The sequence below is a fragment of the Grus americana genome, chromosome 8, assembly GCF_028858705.1.
Source record: "Grus americana isolate bGruAme1 chromosome 8, bGruAme1.mat, whole genome shotgun sequence".
NCBI lineage: Eukaryota > Metazoa > Chordata > Aves > Gruiformes > Gruidae > Grus > Grus americana.
The window spans coordinates 36,525,240-36,544,076 of NC_072859.1; the positions used below are offsets into that span (position 1 = coordinate 36,525,240).

The 18,837-nt window shown below is 35.9% G+C and overlaps 1 protein-coding gene across 3 annotated transcripts in view; it reads left to right on the top strand.

Moving 5' to 3' along the window:
- Positions 1 to 18,837, top strand: part of MSH4 (mutS homolog 4) — a 33,998-nt gene that overhangs the window by 1,813 nt on the left and 13,348 nt on the right. The window contains exons 2-10 of one of the 3 annotated variants that reach the window (XM_054832884.1): positions 397 to 561; positions 5,460 to 5,623; positions 8,195 to 8,305; positions 9,367 to 9,482; positions 10,107 to 10,280; positions 12,783 to 12,955; positions 13,720 to 13,787; positions 17,788 to 17,862; positions 18,272 to 18,336. In XM_054832884.1, the coding sequence (XP_054688859.1) occupies positions 397 to 561; positions 5,460 to 5,623; positions 8,195 to 8,305; positions 9,367 to 9,482; positions 10,107 to 10,280; positions 12,783 to 12,955; positions 13,720 to 13,787; positions 17,788 to 17,862; positions 18,272 to 18,336 (1,111 nt within the window). Of the gene's footprint in view, positions 1 to 396; positions 562 to 5,459; positions 5,624 to 8,194; positions 8,306 to 9,366; positions 9,483 to 10,106; positions 10,281 to 12,782; positions 12,956 to 13,719; positions 13,788 to 17,787; positions 17,863 to 18,271; positions 18,337 to 18,837 lie in introns of those variants that run through there. The other 2 variants (XM_054832885.1, XM_054832886.1) reach the window with 2 other exon arrangements.

Below are 18,837 nucleotides of genomic sequence, written 5' to 3' on the forward strand. Positions count from 1 at the left end.
TCTGAGAAAAAGAGATTTTGCAGGACTTAAAAATGTAGATAAATCTTAAGATGCGTGTGTAAAAGAAACTGCAGATAACAAATGTACCCCGGGTTATTGTATGATTTCTGAAAGTTGAACCCCGTAAATTCAGAGGGAGATCGTTCTCAAGCAGAGGAGTTCTTAAGCATGGTTCTTTGTTTTCTTTTATTGTCCTTTTTAAAAAGAATGTTCAGCTTTAAAAAAAAAGATTTTTTTTCCTCTCTTTCTAGTAAGAAAAATAAAGGTTTCTAAGCGGTATATTTCTATATTGCTTTCTGAATAAAAAATGGGTGTGTGTTTGTTTTCAGTTAAATGATATGCAATTTAGTGTGTCTGTTTTCAAAAGTGAATTTTTTTTTTCCCCCCTCTCCTCAGAATCATATTTTGGGGACAAAAGTTCTTGTGTAGAAAATGCTAGCACATTGAATCTCACGAGTTCTTCTTCAATGCGAGACCTGAATAGTACACGTATAGGAAAAACACCCCTCTCTTCTAGTAGATCTGTTTGCAGAAGCCATACCCCACTTACGGGATATTCAGGTAAGATTAACAGCTCTTAAAGGAAATAGTCCTACTTACTTTTCTAACGTTATTATATTAAACATACTTTATCTTTTAATGTGATACAGTAAGATACTGAAATATATTCAAAACACAAAACAATGTGTTTTGTACTGCAGAGGATGCCTGCCAATGAAAGATGCATAAGGGAAAATACTAATTTAGGTACTGAGTAGATGTTTTCATATTGCAACCTCTTACCAATTTGCATTCACATGTAAATTATCAATAAGGTTAGAATTTAGACTTTTTTCAAGTTGTCCAAAATTTAATTCTTTTTGTGGACATGTTGGTTTGTGTGGTGACTGAAGAGCCCAAATTTACGTACATTCTCAATCAGGGTTTCTTTTATGCTTGTAATACATTGTGCATCACATATCACGATGTCGTTCTCAGGATTCTTGATGCAAGTCTTATGCATTTTATGCTGGCATCTTCAAAGGTGTGGAACACTAGATCTTCAGAAGAACGCTTACACAGTAGCTCATTGGGTGTACGTTTTGCAGTGCTTCTTATAGTCGAAGTTGTCTTACAGGGTAGGGTGCTGATGCCTTGTGCCACGTTATGTGTGCCTGTGTGCTCTGGTAATGCCGAAGTAATGGGATTCAAAGTTAGTTCTTTCACAGTCTGACTAATCATTACCAGTTTAGTCTTTAGTGTTCTTAAAGTTATTTAATGGCATTTCTCTGAAGCAATTACATTGTTTAAAATTTGATTTAAAAAACAAAACCAAAAAACCATTCCTGCTAAGAATTCAAATTGATTCTCCACTTGGTACTGAATTGAATTATGGTTTTGCAAAATGTAAGTAACATGAAGTCTGTAATTTCTTACAGCTGTTGTGATACATGGTTTTCTTTGTGACTACTCCAGGAATTGGGGAATCACAGGAACTATGGTGTTGAAACCCACAGAGCAGATGTCTCTAGACTTTAAGCAACTTAACAATGAAAAAACCCCCACATTTTCAGTTTCTTTTGATTTTACATGTGTTCGTAGGTATATATGTTCTTACGTGTATGTCTGTATATTTGTTTATGCTTGCTGTATTGTATGTGACATTCTTTGATCTGTCTTTCATTGATCTGTATTGAAGACAGCATACCCAGAATATCACATTCTGAAGAACATTGGTTGGTCACTACATTTTTTTTAGTGTGGCAAACTGAAAAACTAACCATATTCCAAATAAAATTTGTGTAATTACCATACCTCATCTAAAATACTTATTATTATCTTCATCTTTTAGTTGCTTGTAGAAGAAAAGTTAATATTGTTATCAGCTGGTGATTATGGGCCAGGGGATGTTCTGAGTAGAAGATTCAGAATAACAATTACATTTTCAGCAGGCCTCAGATGCAACTTTATGTAAATGCTCTTGTTGACATCTTGTGGCCTGCAGAACATAGGTAGGATAAATGAAGGTTCAGAGTCGGTTGTGTGCAGCATCAGAGATTTTGCTGAGGTGTTAGCCAGTTGCAGTTCAAGCAGCCTTTTAATCTTAAATTGTTAGATAAACCAGGATTCTAATCTTATCCTTCCAGATTCCTGGTAGGATTAGTTTTGATTCTTGGGGTACAAATTGAGTTTACTCAGAAGAAAATGGCGGGTTTGCTGTATTATGTCTTCTCAGCAGGATTGTTCTGTTTTAAGAATACTCATTCCATTGCTTTTGGAGAGTGAATTCTGTGAAGAGCAAGGGAAGGTAATGGGGAAAGAATGTAAATAATCACTATGAAGTAGGTAGAGTTTATTGGTGTTTCAGATCAGTAAACATGACTATGCTATGAAAATCCAATGCTGTTTAGATGTTTTTGAAAGTATAAATGGGGCATGCCTTGTATACGCAAGTATTTTTCTTTCTTTGGATAACTTAGACTTAATGATTATTTAATAATGGCATATCTGCTGAACATTTAAGTGAATTCAAGAAGGATGAAGTGAAAAATCTGTTCAATTCAGCTATTACAAGGTTTATTTGGCTTTCAGCTGAAAGTTAAGAAGATTGAGATCATGAAGGATTTTTCCAGTTTGTCTGAGAAGTTACCAAAGTGCGTGTAGGCGTGGCTTTTCATAGTGTAGTAATTACTTCAGTATCGCTCAGCAAGTTGCATGTTTGCTCATTTGAATAGCACAGTCTCACAATCTTTGGTTGCAGATTTCCAAATAAAACATCTTCTCCAATAGAATTTGGAAGAATGTAATACCATTTTGCAAATATGAAACAAAAATTAGCTGAGATACTAAAAGAAGCACTGTATACATACTTTTGGTCTTTCAGAGATTAAAAGAAGTTCAGTATACTGAATTAAAGTGGACATCACCCCATTAGTTAAATGCCATATTTAGGAAGTACTGTAACTTAGCACTTAAGAGCAGTGTTTCTTAAATGCCGGAGCATAATTTGGTGTGTGGGGACTCTTTTACTATTGGTTAAGACATATTATTGCACAGATCTGTGATGGCGGACACCCAGAGGGAAGTTGGGGAGAAGTGGGAGGGTCAGCTCACTTTATACAGTAACTTATCCCCCCGATTCTGGTTGCAGATGATACCTCATCTCTCAGACTATCCTTACTGGCTCACAGCTTAGGTTTTAGGCACTGAAACAGTGGTGCTAGAAGGCAGTTGTTTTTTATCTCAGTGCTATTTAAAGTTCAGTACTGTATGAAGTGGTGTGGGAGGAGTGAAGTGAAGGAATGTGTCAAAATTTGTCTTCAGTCATTTCTCTTTGTCTTATTTTTTACATTAGCTATTTGGGTCTGAATGACATGAGATTAGGAATCATAGCTCTATAGAGTTTAGTTTAGGTATAAACATCAGGTGTATTGTAGGTCTATAGTACAATCCCAAAGTAGATTTGCTGTGTTATGCTGGGCAAATTGCTAGAGCAGCAGGGTGGTAGTTTTGTCTATATGGGAAAAGAAAGACCCTAGATAAGAAAATGAGGTTTAAGGGCTTCAGAAAGGAAGACATTAGGTGTTGAGGAGCTGTAATCTTAATTTTCACACTTAATCTTTGTAAGGGGTGTCTTGGAGAGATAGCTGAGTATCCCACAGCATTCTCCTGGAGGAATTGGCTGCTCATGGCTTGGACAAGCGTACTCTTCACTGGGTAAAAAAAAATTGGCTGGATGGCCAGGCCCAAAGAGTTGCAGTGAATGGAGTTAAATCCGGTTGGCGGCCGGTCACAAGTGGTGTTCCCCAGGGCTCAGAACTGGGCCAGTTCTCTTTAATATCTTTACCAATGATCTGGACGAGGGGATCGAGTACACCCTCAGTAAGTTTGCAGACGACACCGAGTTGGGCAGGAGTGTTGATCTGCTGGAGGGTAGGAAGGCTCTGCAGAGGGATCTGGACAGGCTGGATCCATGGGCCGAGGCCAGCTGGATGAGGTTCAACACGGCTCAGTGCTGGGTCCTGCAGTTGGGTCACAACCCCCAGGCAACGCTACAGGCTTGGGGCAGAGTGGCTGGAAAGCTGCCTGGAGGAAAAGGACCTGGGGCTGCTGGTTGACAGCCAGCTGAATATGAGCCAGCAGTGTGCCCAGGTGGCCAACAGCATCCTGGCTTGTATCAGAAATAGTGTGGCCAGCAGGACCAGGGCAGTGATCGTCCCCCTGTACTCAGCTCTGGTGAGGCTGCACCTCGAGTACTGTGTTCAGTTTTGGGCCCCTCACTCCAAGAAGGACATTGAGGTGCTGGAGCGTGTCCAGAGAAGGGCAACAGAGTGGTGAAGGGTCTGGAGCACAAGTCTGATGAGGAGCGGCTGAGGGAACTGGGGTGGTTTAGTCTGGAGAAGGAGGAGGCTGAGGGGAGACCTGATCACTCCCTACAACTATCTGAAAGGAGGTTGTGGTGAGGTGGGTGTTGGTCTGTTCTCCCAAGTAACAAGTGATAGGACAAGAGGAAATGGCCTCAAGTTGTGCGAGAGAAGGTTTAGATTGGATATTAAGAAAAATTTCTTCACTAAAAAGGTTGTCAATCGTTGGAACAGGCTGCCCAAGGAAGTGGTGGAGTCACCATCCCTGGAGGTATCGAAAAGACATGTAGATGCAGCGCTTAGGGACATGATTTAGTGGTGGACATGGCAGTGCTGGGTTAACAGTTGGACTTGATTATCTTAATGTTCCTTTCCAACCTAAATGATTCTATGATTCTGTATTTGAAGAAGGAGATGAGATTAGTTGATTTTGGGAAAATTTAAGCCAAACCAATTTTAAGATACTAAAAATGTTTTTTAAAAAAACATGCCAAAATGAAAATATCAAATTATTAGGTCTCAAGCGTACTGTAGATACATTTATTTTAGAAGAGTTTAATAAGTTTAGCGTAAAGTCAGATGAAATGTATATGTAAAGACATTTGTTTCCCCTAACTTGACAATATCTAAGCCACCTTGATCAGAGTGGTACTTTTAGTGCAATATTACAGTATCTGTCTGCAATTAATACACCTGATTTTAAGTAGCAGTAATAGCTCTGCATTGTTTTGAATTTAAATGGCAAACGTTTAGTAATAGGCATGCCTTTTGGCATGTACTAACCGTCTTTTTTGTTTAGTACAGACAGTGACTCAGAAACTGCATTTTCACTTGCTACAGAAGCGTGATTAGTTCTGACAATCTTAAATGAATGCATTCCATCAGACTTTTAACATAAGAGTATGATGTTCATACTTTGAACTTCTGCCTTGTCTGTATGGTATGGCAAGTAAGGAGTTCAACAACCAGGATTTTTAATTTTTAATGAAGGTAGGTAAATTGAAAGGGCTTTCCATAGCTATGGAAATGTAAACACATATTTCACTTGGAATGTCAGTGTGATTCTGTGAATGTGAAGGGGTGACTTGTAACTGAATATATGCAACTATTTTACAGTTACATCCTCATCTGCAGTCTCTGCTCATACTGTTGCGTCGGTTATTGTAGCTGTAGTAGAAGGAAGAGGCCTTGCCAGAGGTGAAGTAGGAATGGCCAGCATTGACTTAAAAAATCCTGAGGTGATATTATCACAGTTTGCAGACAATACAACTTATGCCAAGGTATTGTTGTATACTTAATTGCTATATCCCTTACAGGCTAAATATTGTGACTTACTTTCTTCACAAAGCTTATGACTAATAGGAAATTAAATTTTTAGTTTGTAGAAGAAATTTCTCAAAAGTGAAAGTAACAAGTTCTAGAAAATGTGCAGTGTTGAAAGGACCGCTATTTTCTTGACTGTGCCTCAGATTTTAGATAAAGAGGAAAGAAAGTTTTGCAGAAGAAAAATAGCCTTTCTGCAAAAAATAGTGTTCAGACTGTGTGAGAGCGAGATGCCTTGTTTTGAAGAGCATTGGGCAATACATGATAGCAGAACTTGCAAAGATTTTTAATCAGGCAGAACAACTCTGAGAGCAGAACTGCATAAATGTGGGGGAGGGGGATAGGGTAACTGTAGGGCTGGCTTTGTATGGTTGCATAAATACTTCTTCTCTGTTAGTTAGAAATTAAATTCACTCGGTTTACAGCCAAGTGTTCTGCCTACCAGCACTGCATACTCTACATTAATTTGGAGAATAATCTCTCTGGTTTGTGCAACATCAGCATTAATAAAACATCTTATTTAATGGTTTTGTTGTAGTTATACATGCTAGAAAATAATGTGGCTTGTATCATCTTTGTAATATTCAAAGAAATTAATTCTAAATTTAATTAGGAGAATAAACAGATATGATTCAGAATATAAACAGCTATCTAATCTATTTACTAAAATAACATAATATGTTGTATAATGTCATTTTTTGGATCATTAGTGCTTTTAAAGCTTATCCTGGTCTTGACACACATAAGTACATGCTAAACCTGACAGCTGCAGGAATACTTCTGTAATACACAGTACTAAAAATCAAAATGAGACATGCACCTTGAAAATGTGGGTGCCTGAGAAAACTTAGACATTCAGATGATGATGTGGCAACTTAAATAACAATTCACTTAAAGGTTTGAAAGTGAAGAATTGATTTGCTTGTACGTAGGAAAAAAAAAAAGCCCTATGTAATCAAAAGACTAAGATGACTAGATTTCTGCAAGGAAACTTCAGAATTTTTTTTAAGGAAATTGTTTAGTAATTTTAATGGTTTCATAAAAATCACAGTTAAGAGTAAAAGGCTTTATTTTTAGCAAGCAGTAGCTGTGTTTATAGTCTAGAGTCTCCCCTGTTCTACTGTGTCAGGGTTAACTATTATTGTCCCATGACATTTATCTTTTTCAAACTGGGAAGTATTTTATCTGCCCAAACTCCTTCCCCACCCCTTTAGTTTTGGTTTTGTCTTGAATTTAATGATAATATATAATTACTTATCTTAAGCCTTTCATACTTTGAATTATGATAATGTGACTTTCTTCTCTGTTATTCGGGTTTGTAACTTGATAAGTTTATATTTTCTATAACCATCCAGTCAAAAAAAAAATGCTGCTAGCATACAACTGCTTTTTCCCAAATGCACTACATGGCCTAGTTTCTTACCTTAATCTCTAACACCTTTAACAATGCTGTCTATCTGCTGATCAACTGTTTTCCTTCCATGTCACTATCTGTGTTTTGCTAGTGATGGATATCAAACTTCTTATATTTTCTTCTCTTTTTGAATATTCTGTAAAGTAATTCAGTAAAGTTTTCTTATATTCTTTAAATTTCTCAAGGTTTGCTTTAACTGTGATGCCTCTGAAAAAAACTTTCTAATGATTATCACATATGACAGGCAACGACAGGTCTCCTTCCCACCCACCCCCGATACCCTTAGATTATTTATTTTGTGTAATTTTTTTTATACTTGTTCACCTTTCCATTGTTATTGGTCCCTTCTTTCACATCTTAACTTCTAAACCCTTAAAATATAGTCTCTTTTTTCATGTTTATCCCTTGAGAATTTGTGGATGATGTAAATGAATATAAATGCATAATGATGTTTGTCCTTTCCTATACTATGAAGAAAATTAACTCTATCTCAGGTGAAACCAGGACAAGCAAACAAATAGAAAAGCGTATAATGTACTTTGAATCCCTACAGCATGTGTTTATCACATAATCAGAGCAAAGCTGGTTTATATATATGCATTTTGAGCCATGGTGAAAAAGGTAAGACCTAGATGAATGTTAGAAGAGGAGATTAGAACAAAGTTTGAAACAAATCTCAGTCAAAAGATAAATTAATATTCAGACCTGTTGCATTTCTTCATCTTCCACAATGCCATTAATTTTTCAGCTGTCAGCCCAGAAAGCTGCCATCTGCTGAAAATCAGTCCTCCTCCCATCATAGCCATGGAATACAGTTTTGGATATTTATCTCTTGCTTCTACGACAGCCCTGTTTCTGTGTTTAAATAACAGAAGATAGATACTTTTTTTTTTTTAAATTTAGTTTCATGTATATTTATGTATCTGTATCTATAGATAGAGAGAAATTTGACTGACTAGTGTGGAAGTTAGCAGAAGATTTGGTCTTTATTTACAAGACTGGAACTGTGATTTTACTATCTAAGGATTCTGTAATTATTGCTGGTTCGGTATCATGTAAAAATATTTTAGATTATATATGGATTTTATTGAATTATTTTGAATTTTTTTTCCAGGTTATTACCAAACTCAAGATTTTAACACCACTAGAAATAATAATGTCAAACACCGCTTGTGATGTGGGAAACACAACAAAATTGTTCAGTCTGATAACAGAACATTTCAAGGTAAGCTGTAAATTTCATTCCATATTTTAGTGTTCTTGTTGATTACTTTTATGTGATTGTTGATTTGAGAGTTTTCCACAACTTCTAAAACTTTACATGTAGTCAGATTTTGTGTTTTCTATGATTTTGGGGCCTAATTTTAGCATGCTAAAGAATAATCTAAATGCAGCTCTAACACTGCTAGTTCTAGTCCTGACAGTTACAGAGATAAGTACATTACTGATTAAAGCCAAAAGCTTTGAATTTGTGGCACTGAAGTAATTTGAGCAATACTGAACCTTGGAAAGATTCAGAGATGAAAAAATGAAGTGTTTTCCTTTGCTCCTTCTTTATTCTCTCAACGTGATAAATAGATGGGGCTAATGTATCACAGAATAGGAAAAAAGAGCACTGGCAGGGTAAAAGAGGGTGAGATGAAATAGTATATGTAATTTATGAGTATTAAAGCCTCAGGACTTTTAAAAAACTGCATGAATTGCTTCCATGTCTACACTGCTGATAGTTCTTCATGAGTCCTCTTCTACTTCCTCACCTCTTTTCTCTTTTTCTTGCGTAAATCGCTCGCGCGTTGCACACGTTGTTACGTTGACCTGTGTATCTTTGTTCCCTGTTCACCATTGAAGACTTAATAATGATCCTTTGGGCTTAAACCTTGGCAAGGGAAAACTACAATTTGAATGTGAGCATTGATGCTAGCATGAAAATAACTCTTTCTGAAAAGTCATTAATTTTAACCAAATCCAGGTTAAATTCAAAATTTGGAGTGGCTAGTTCTTGAGAGGAAAAGCAATATCCAAGACAAAGCCTATGTTAATTTGCTTAGAGCAGTAGTATGAGTGGTTTTATATGTACTTACTACCAGAGAGAGGGAAAGGTGAGTAACAGTAGTGTGGCTGGCTTGTACTAGTAAGCTAGTATGAATACTTCTACAAAGACAGATTGCTGAATCAGTTGATAGATCTTCTTGGAAACACATACCACTAGAATAACAGACAAGTCTGTCTGATGAAAAATTCTCTGCAAGTTTTTAAACTATTTGCTTTTCCCCCCCATCTTCACAGAATGTGACCTTTACAACTGTCCAAAGAAAATACTTCAATGAAACAAAGGGTTTGGAATACATAGAACAATTGTGTGCATCTGAATTCAGCACCATTTTCATGGAGGTTCAATCAAAGTATGTTTAAATAAGGAAAAAGCATTCTGTGTCCAGATAAGTTTTTAACAGCTTTTTACATGCTTGGTACAGAAGTCTGTGGCTTGTTGCCAAAGTTAGAAAATCATAACAGAGCTGTTACTTTATTTTGCCCTCCAATGTTTCTCATATATCTGGAAACTTAAATAGAAAACCTGTTACAGATTTCTTTTGAGTTTTCACAGCTTTCCACTTTCTCCTTTTCATTCTTTCCTTAAAGATACAACTTAAGGGCTATGATTGCCTATCTTTCTGGCCTCAGCAAATGTTTTCTTTGTACCAGTAATTTTAGGTACTGATACTTGGTGACCTGGGTCTTCATTTCAAGTCACGTGTAACTGTGAACATGTATGTTCACAATACCAGCTTTATAGTGTAGGATGTCAAGTGTACAGACACTCAAACATTCATGAATATTTAATTTACGTGCACATACGCGCACTATACATGGGTTAATGCATACTTAAAACATACTGCTTTTTCAGTGCTATCGGTCCCAGTAGTTGTCAAGCAGAAGTGTGAATGTGATTTCTGTAGTGCACCACTTGGTTTTATGGTATTTAAATAGTACCATTCAACATTCATTAAAGATTGTTTCTTTCCAAGGTACTACTGTCTTGCAGCTGCTGCAGCTTTGCTAAAATATGTTGAATTTATTCAAAATTCAGTTTATGCTCCTAAATCACTCAAAGTGCGTTTCCAGGGGAGTGAGAAAACAGCTATGATAGATTCATCATCTGCGCAAAATCTTGAACTAGTAATTAATAACAGAGATTCTCGGTAAGAATATTTAAGTTTACAAATTACACTTTTATAAAGTTGTATTGCACCAAGTTTCCGTGATGTTTGTGTCAAAGAGCTGACCATTATATTTATTTCTGTATGAGAGAACTTATATACCATTTAAAAAAATATTTGGACAGAGAAATGCATTACAGTTCAGCACAGGAAGTCCTGTGAATTACAGGAAGAGATGATACACGTCATCTTTACATTGATTTCTATATTTTATTCAAACTTATAAATGATGTTGATGTAAAATTTCACAGATTGTGAAATGAAAGCAGCAACTTAAGTTGCTTATGTTGGATTAAAATGCCTAGGTTTATTCATTTTACACAAGATTCACAGATTGGCAGGGGTTGGAAGGGACCTCTGGAGATCATCTAGTCCAACCCCCCTGCTAGATCAGGATCACTCAGAGCAGGTTGCACAGGATTGCATCCAGGTGGGTTTTGAATCTCTCCAGAGAAGGAGACTCCACAGCCTCTCTGGGCAGCCTGTCCCAGTGCTCTGTCATGCTCAGAGTAAAGAAGTTTTTCCTCATATTGAGATGGAACTTCCCGTGTTCCAGTTTGTGCCTGTTGCCCCTTGTCCTGTCACTGGGCACCATTGAGAAGAGTCTGGCCCCTTCCTGAAGACGTCCACCCTTTGGGTATTTCTAAGCAGTGATAAGATAAACACTCCAGGCTTAAAAGATCGTTTTGTTTTCCTTTAGCTCTAACTTGCACTTTGCTGCCTGCCAAGTTGTGGGATCCACCTCTGTTTAGAAGTCCACTCATCACCCTGATATAAAAAGAGGAGCCTGGAGATTCCTCACTCTCCAAGTATTACTTGTAAGAGCTTTCCACTTGGAGAGAGGTCACAGAATCATAGAATGGTTTGGATTGGAAGGGACCTTTAAAGATCATCTAGTTCCAACCTCCCTGCTGTGGACAGGGACATCTTTGACTAGATCAGTCGTCCTTACCCTTCTGTCACTGCTTTTTTTTTTTTTTTTTTTTTTAATTTTTGTGGAGACTGCAGAGTACACTTCTTCAGAAGTGGGAGCTCGCTATAGTTTCTTTCTGTTCATCTGTCATGCTCTGCCCCGAGTTCCTTCTTGTTTGCTCTGTTGCTTCATATGTAACTGTGGGAGCCAGTCACTCTAAGATTGGTACCCTCAGAGCAATATTTCTCTGAAAGCTGCTCCTAATTCCATGGATGTTTTTGGGAGGAGGGAGGTCACAGGAGGAACTGAGCAACAGTAAACTGCTTTAAGATTCTCTTCTTTTACCATTATTGCTGCAGAATTTTTGCTGACCCAGTGGCAAGTTTGAATCAGGCCACACAGAGCTATTTCCATTACGTAGATCATACCCCTAAAGCCTCGTTAGATATCTTTGTATCAGATATTAACAGGTAAAAGTTAATAGTACTGGCACACACCAGAAACACCTAAATGAAGTTCTGTGCTAGTATTAATTCTGGAGCGGCTTGTCTCGCTTCATTTACTGGGTATGGGAACAAGCTTGCTTAAAGGGATACTATCCCAAATGTAGAGTTCCCCTTAAGTGTTGTCATGAGTTGCATCTTATGGTAAATACATCCTTAATCGGTTTTAAATTTCCTCTTTTTTCTAATTCTCTTGACTATTGCTTTGTTCTTTTATGCCATGGTATTTCAGGAGTTTCTGTTCTTTCTATCTATCTTTATGGTGTTTGCTTTGTATACTTGTATCAGATTTCTTCCTATTCAAGTTCTGTTTTCAGTCAATATGTTTATATAGCCCCAGTTTATATTGGCCTTCTTTCAATCCAATAGCATTGAAGGTTTCAGGTTTCTAAAACTGTTTACGTGTGTACTAGATGTAAATATTATCAGCTGTTTATTATAAGCAGATACAATCAACCCTTAAGTGTGATACTCTGGGATGTGTAACATGTAAAAGCCATGAACATGAAAATAATATTTTTAATCATAAGCATGTTGTTTGGCTCCTGTATTGACTATAAGTCAGTACTTTAAAAAAATAAAGCTCTCTTGGACTTCTAAGTATTTAAAATAATTTTCAGAAATGTATTTTAATGAAAATGTTCTGATTAGTATTTGGTCTCAGAATATAATTTGTCTCCTTTTGTAGGGTTTGTTTCGTCTTAGATTATAATTTGTCTCCTTTTGTAGGGTTAGTTTGTTTTGTTCAACTGAGAGGAAAAATGTGAACTGTATCACTGTAGTAGGAATGGAATACTACTACAAAAACAAGGAAAATACTGAGTACAAATGTATTTCTATACTTGGGAAAATTATATAATGAGGGCTAATATTACATTAAATTACATTAAATTACCTGATTTCCTAAACTGCTGTAGTTCATATAATATACATGTCAAATAGGGAGGTGCTAAGCATCCCAAAAGCATGCCTCAAATTTGCTAGGACACTCTTACCTGAAAATGTCACTTGACATTTACTGTCTTTATTTTTGTGAGTGTATTCTTCATGTGTATTTTGTTTTCAAAGGAATGGTCACACTCTTTTTGGTGTCCTAAATTACACTAAAACTCCAGGTGGAAGTCGAAGACTTAGATCCAATATCCTGGAGCCACTAGTTGATGCCGAAACAATTAACACGAGACTGGATTGTGTTCAGGAATTACTCCAGGATGAGGAGCTCTTTTTTGGTCTTCAAGCAGGTAGTAGTTTATTTTTTAATACATGGTATTACATTTTTAAACATTGTTTCTAATCTATGAAAGTATGCAGTGTGACTCTATGTTTGAAAAGTATTTTTTTATGATTTGTCAGGTGACATGTTGTGGACACTTAATTTTTTAAAGTAGTCTTTATTATGATAGTGATATTTTTCTCAAGTATTTTGCTAAGAAAAGTGAATTTCTCTGATCAAGTGGGTAGAAGTCAGTGAGCTAATAGCTTTTTTGAAGAACTTGAGTTTGCCTCTTTACCTCTATGGCTAGATACACACTATGTTGGAAGTATACAAGTATACATAATATATACATTAAAAACAAATAAAGGCATCACCGATTTAATACTTGTTGTGTATGCATTTTTTTTCTGTTGCTTCATAAAACATAGTGGTCCAGACAAATATTAAAAAAAATACAATACCAGGGTATGAGTTAGTCCACCTGAAGTTGGATCATGCAGTCTTTATCACAAGAGAAATATGGTCCAATCTAACAAAAAGAATATTGCTGAATTGGTGTATGTCCACCTGTACAATAATCACTAAATGCTTAGGTGTTGTACACAGAGTTATGACAAAATAATTTAGATAGCAGCTGGTTTTTTTCCCTGGTAAATAATTTGTGAAGATAGAATGAAAGAAAAAAATTAGCATACGTATCACTAAGTAATTGTGTGCATTTAAAAAAAAAAAAAAAGATTTTATTTCAATTTTCATTCAATTTCTGATCTGTTTACTTTTGTTTTACAGTTATCTCAAAATTCCTGGATACAGAACAACTACTTTCAATTCTGGTACAAATACCAAAGCAGGATACAGTATGTTTCAAAATATACCTTAAATGATCGGTTACCTGGCTATAACATGCAATATATAAATGTCATATCTATAAATATGCATGATATGATAAGAAAAAGACTGCACCTTAAAAAGACATGGAATAATGTTATTGTAGATTGAGAGTGTATCTTATTTTACAGCAGTAGAAGATTCTCATAGGAGACTGTTAGAAAAATTTGGGTTTACTTCAGTGTCACATTCATCTTAATTTATGCAAATCGACTTCCAAAAATGTTTACTTTTTCAACACTCTCCACCTTTATTCTTCATAAGCGTACATCCTATTTGACAGTACTAGGATGAGAGAGAGGAATTTTCTTCACATCAGCATAAAAGGAAAAGGTGTATAACAGAGATTTACTTTCTTATTTTTGGAGGTTAATACATTTTTTGATAGCCTAAAGAAAATTAAGCATCTTTGTTACTAGAAATTAAATAATTTCTTAGTTTTCATGTAATACAAATGAATAGAAATTAGTCATTGTTGCCTGAAAAATTATTTTGAAAAAGGTGCTTAAGAAGAACTCTGACTTTGCTCAGCTGTGCTTTTATAATACAGATAAACTTAAATCCGTATTCAATTACTAAGTCAATCTTGTAAACATACAAAGCCAGAAATGGGAATTACTTACCTGTTAGTTTCCAGGACACACATTGTATTAATTAAGTGCAACTTTTTCATGCAGGAGTTAAGTGTTTCCTCTGAACAACAGCAAGCTGACAGAAAACAATATACTCGCTTACACAGCATAAGCAGTACCAAATGTGACAGAAGTTTCTCTTACACTGACTGTTCTTATAAGCAGAGAACCTTAGGTCTGTAGCACACAGAGATCTCTAGGTTATGAATAGTGTCTGGGAGTTCCTTCTGCTTCCAGTGCTCAACCCATGCTTCTCTGTTAACCTTTGAATACAAGGAATAAGTAATGTGTTGGAGAATTGATTACCCTTAAGTTTTCTCAGGGTCCTGCCTTACAGATTAAAGTAGCGTCCTACTGTTATCTGTTACCTTAAATCACACATCTTACAAGGTGGACCAAAGTGAAATACAGATAAAAGCATTTATTCATAAAAGCGTAACTAGACAATAAAGCTGTACATGTTTATGACAACATAGTTTAGTTGAAAGACAAGCAATACTTTATCTGCTTATGTTAAGGCTTCAGCAGGAAGGTATTTTATCCTTTATCCGCTTGACAGTGGCAGCCGTGGTTTCAGTCTGTGTGAGTGCCTTACACATCATGTTGCGTGCATTAGAGTGCATTCAGGAACTTGACCAACAGAGAAGGCTTCCATCACAGATCATCTTTGGGAGAATTTCTGAATATACCTTCAGGTTCAAGTTCCTTAGAACCCCTTTTTCTTCCTCAGTATTTATAGCAAATTTCCCATTTGAAAACTTTTAGGAGCATGACACAGATTTAATCTTTTGCCTTGAAAATCACACTGTCACTTTTTTAACCAGGACATAGTTGTGATTAATTAAACTAAGGTTTCTCTTCCTTCGGTGTGCCAATGTGTCTTTGTTAGACTGGAGGTCAGCTCCTGTTCTTAACTAGATTGTAAACAAAAATTGCTGAAGGGGATATAAAAGCTTTCTCCCTCCTAGTGACGATTAACATGTTTCAAAGAAAGCTTTTTTTTAATCAGACCTTGCCTTCTATATTAATCTGTATGTTAACACGTGCAATACAAATAGCAAAACAGGATAAATACATGTAGCTTTCTTTAAAGAAATCAAGTACAGACTCCAGCAAGATTGTAATAAATGCAGATAAATCTCTTTAATGACATATCCAAAAAGCTGAATGCTAATTGCTCCCTGCTTTCCTTGTAGAGATCTGTAACGTGAATGAAAGATCAGCTGTATGACTAAAACTGTCAGACTGGATGCCTTTATGTATCCATAGGACTGTGTATGCCAAACTTTTAACTGCCGTGTTTTCAATCTTGACTGGCTCAAATATAGCAGAATTTACTATTCAAGCAACAGACGTGTTCTTTCAAGTGCTAACACAATTGCTTTTATCAAATGCTAGATTAACCCAATCAGTATCTTCCACTCCCACTCTCCATAAAAATTTTCATTGCAAAAATGAAATGCCCCACTAGACAATAGATGAGGTGCTCATCTGAAAATCCTACAGTTTGTCACAAGAAGTGTGAGTGGTATGTTCAACGTGAGCACTCTCTCATCCTAAGGAGGACCGTCAACTGGCAATTTGAGATGTGTTACTTGAAAAATAATGTTATCAGTGAGATCAAGTACTTCCTCTTATGAAATCTGCATATATAGAATCACAGAATGGTTTGGCTTGAAAGGGACCTTAAAGATCATCTAGTTCCAACCCCCCTGCCATGGGCAGGGACACCCTCCACTAAAACAGGTTGCTCAAAGACCCATATGGGGCATCTTAAAGGTATCTGGACAAAAAAACCCCCTAGATTACCTTAAAAGATGGCCTTGTCTCAGTCATGAAGGATCCTTAGAAGTTGGATCAACATCCAACCTTTGGTGGAAATGAGGACCACCTGCTCTTAATTACTTGCATCTGAAGAACAAATTCGATAGATTCTGTGCCTGATGAAGTTCCAGGTGTGTGACGGGTTGTTTCCTTCTCTCACAGGGAGAAGGTACCAGTATTTTTGGTTTAAATGAATTTCCAGGAAATACAAAAGTTAATCTAGGGCTGATCCATTGACATAGCACTTAAATCTGTAGGACTTAAGTCTCTAGCACAAAAACAAAGTCAACTGCTTCTCTGAATCATCATGCTTTACATATCAGTGACTGTGGACAAATTAATTTCAGATGCTGTAAAGGATAGGCTTGCATTTTAGTCATTGATGAATCATAAAGAAGTAACATATAGAAAAGTTATCGACTACGGTTGTATTCATTCATTTTCTCCCTTTGACCCTAAAGTGCAGCATGTACAAAGATCCACTTTTAACACCAGTTCAGTTAAAGTTCCTGTAAGAGCTATTTTGGCGAAGGTGCATTCCATTATGAAATACTACATATGACCATATCTGTTCTTTTGCTGCCCGATTCCATCGTGGGACTTAGACCCCATGTTTATTTGCAGATTATGATTCTTCTGTTCATACATTTAGCATTGTTTAGCCCTGTCTTTTACAGAAAACAACTTTATGTATAAGGTAAGATAAGGCAAGAGATGGCCTCTACCACAAGAGTAAAGAGTTACTATGTACGAACGAGAACAGATTTCACATGGGGTAATACTCGTATATTCATGCTGAAAACTGACACTAGATTTTCTTTAGAACCAAACAATGTGCTTATCCATGTTGGTTTCTTAAAATCCTCTCAAACAGCGCATATGTACTGCAGTACACATGCTATGCAGCAGAATTCTTTATCGTAAATGTTAATGGGGCATACAAAACAAGGTAGAATGTGTATGTGGGAAAAACATTTTGAAGAGCAGTCATTATTGTAAGCAAAATGTTTAAACGTATTGGATTTTTTTTTTAATTACATGGGCTGATGTTTAAGGATATAAACATATCAACCAAAGATAAGTCAACCAAATGGGTTATGGTGTGTTTAACAGCATTTATGAAAAGGGCTATGCTTCTTAATTATGATGCATAATGTGTTTGCTTTCAAAGAGTCAACAAGCTATGTAGAGCTTGTATAGAGCTATGGATACATAGAAGATTAAAAGAAGCTTTCACAACTTGGGTTAGCAGAGTGTTCTCAATCATCAGTGCAGACATACGAAAATATTAGCTACTGATGGGCAAACTATCACAGTAGGCAATGTAAAATTTAGGTAAACATTTTTATGCAGTTATACATCAAGTTGTCAAAGTGAGCTTATAAAGTATTTTAGCAATTTTCATTAAAAGTATAAACCTGTTATAGTTAACAGTATGAGTTCTGCTGGTTTGTAAGTACTGTAAACAGGCAGACATACAAACACCTCCAATATTTGTAAAATTTTTCAACAGATTAAAACTGCTGAATCAAAAATAACTAATTTAATCTACCTGAAGCATACTCTAGAACTTGTGGAGCCTCTAAAAGTAAGCTGTCTCTGTATTTTTTTTTTTCAATAAAGTATAGACCTTTTTTCCTTTTTTTTTATACAGTGCAATTTGTTAAATTTCATAGAATAGAATATCTCAGGTTGGAAGGGACTGATAAGGATCATTGAGTCCCAAAAAATTTATACCTTGCAGAACACAATACTGCCAACATATAGTCTTTTAAGCCAATTGAAAATATGCATTTGAATCTAATACTCTTCAGAATTCGATTCCTACTATTACCTGGATAATTTATTTTATAAAAAAATTTTAACTGAAACTCCTGCTCAGATTCTGTTAGCTGCTTATGCAACCACTAATAAGCCTCAGTGAATCTTAAGAACTTTCAGTCTTTCAAAAGGGCTACAAAAAGAAGTGTTCATGTCCATCTTTTAATCTTCAACAGGCTGCTTTAAGAAGCTGTAACACACCACTACTAAAGGCCTATTACAATTCTCTTGAAGATGCAAGGTATTTATCTAATACTTTAGCTTGTATGTTAGATACTCTCATCTTTCTTAAGAATGTCTGTAAGATTAAAGATGTTGCACCTTTGCTTATTTGTAGTTACAGGTACAGCTTGATTCTTTTGCCTAAAAGATGATTTTAATTGTCAAAAATTTTAATTTTCAACTAACAAACAAATACAGGGAAAAAAGCAAACCAGAAAGTAAGCTATGATACTGCAATTGCTGATGAACTCCACTCCATTAGAAATAACTGTGAAAAGACACAAGTAGTGGTTTTGCAGAGTCCCCATAATAATGCAGAAATCAACTGTTGCCTGTATATTTGAGAAATAATTTATATTTCTCAAAGATTTGAATTATATCTTTGGTCAGACTGGGGTATAATCATACTTCGTCCTGAGGTGAAAACATATAAAATTTAGTGTTTGGTTTTAACAGTAGATAATTTGCTTCAGTTATTTGTAATACTTTCATTTGTAATTTTGGGACGATATTGCAAATA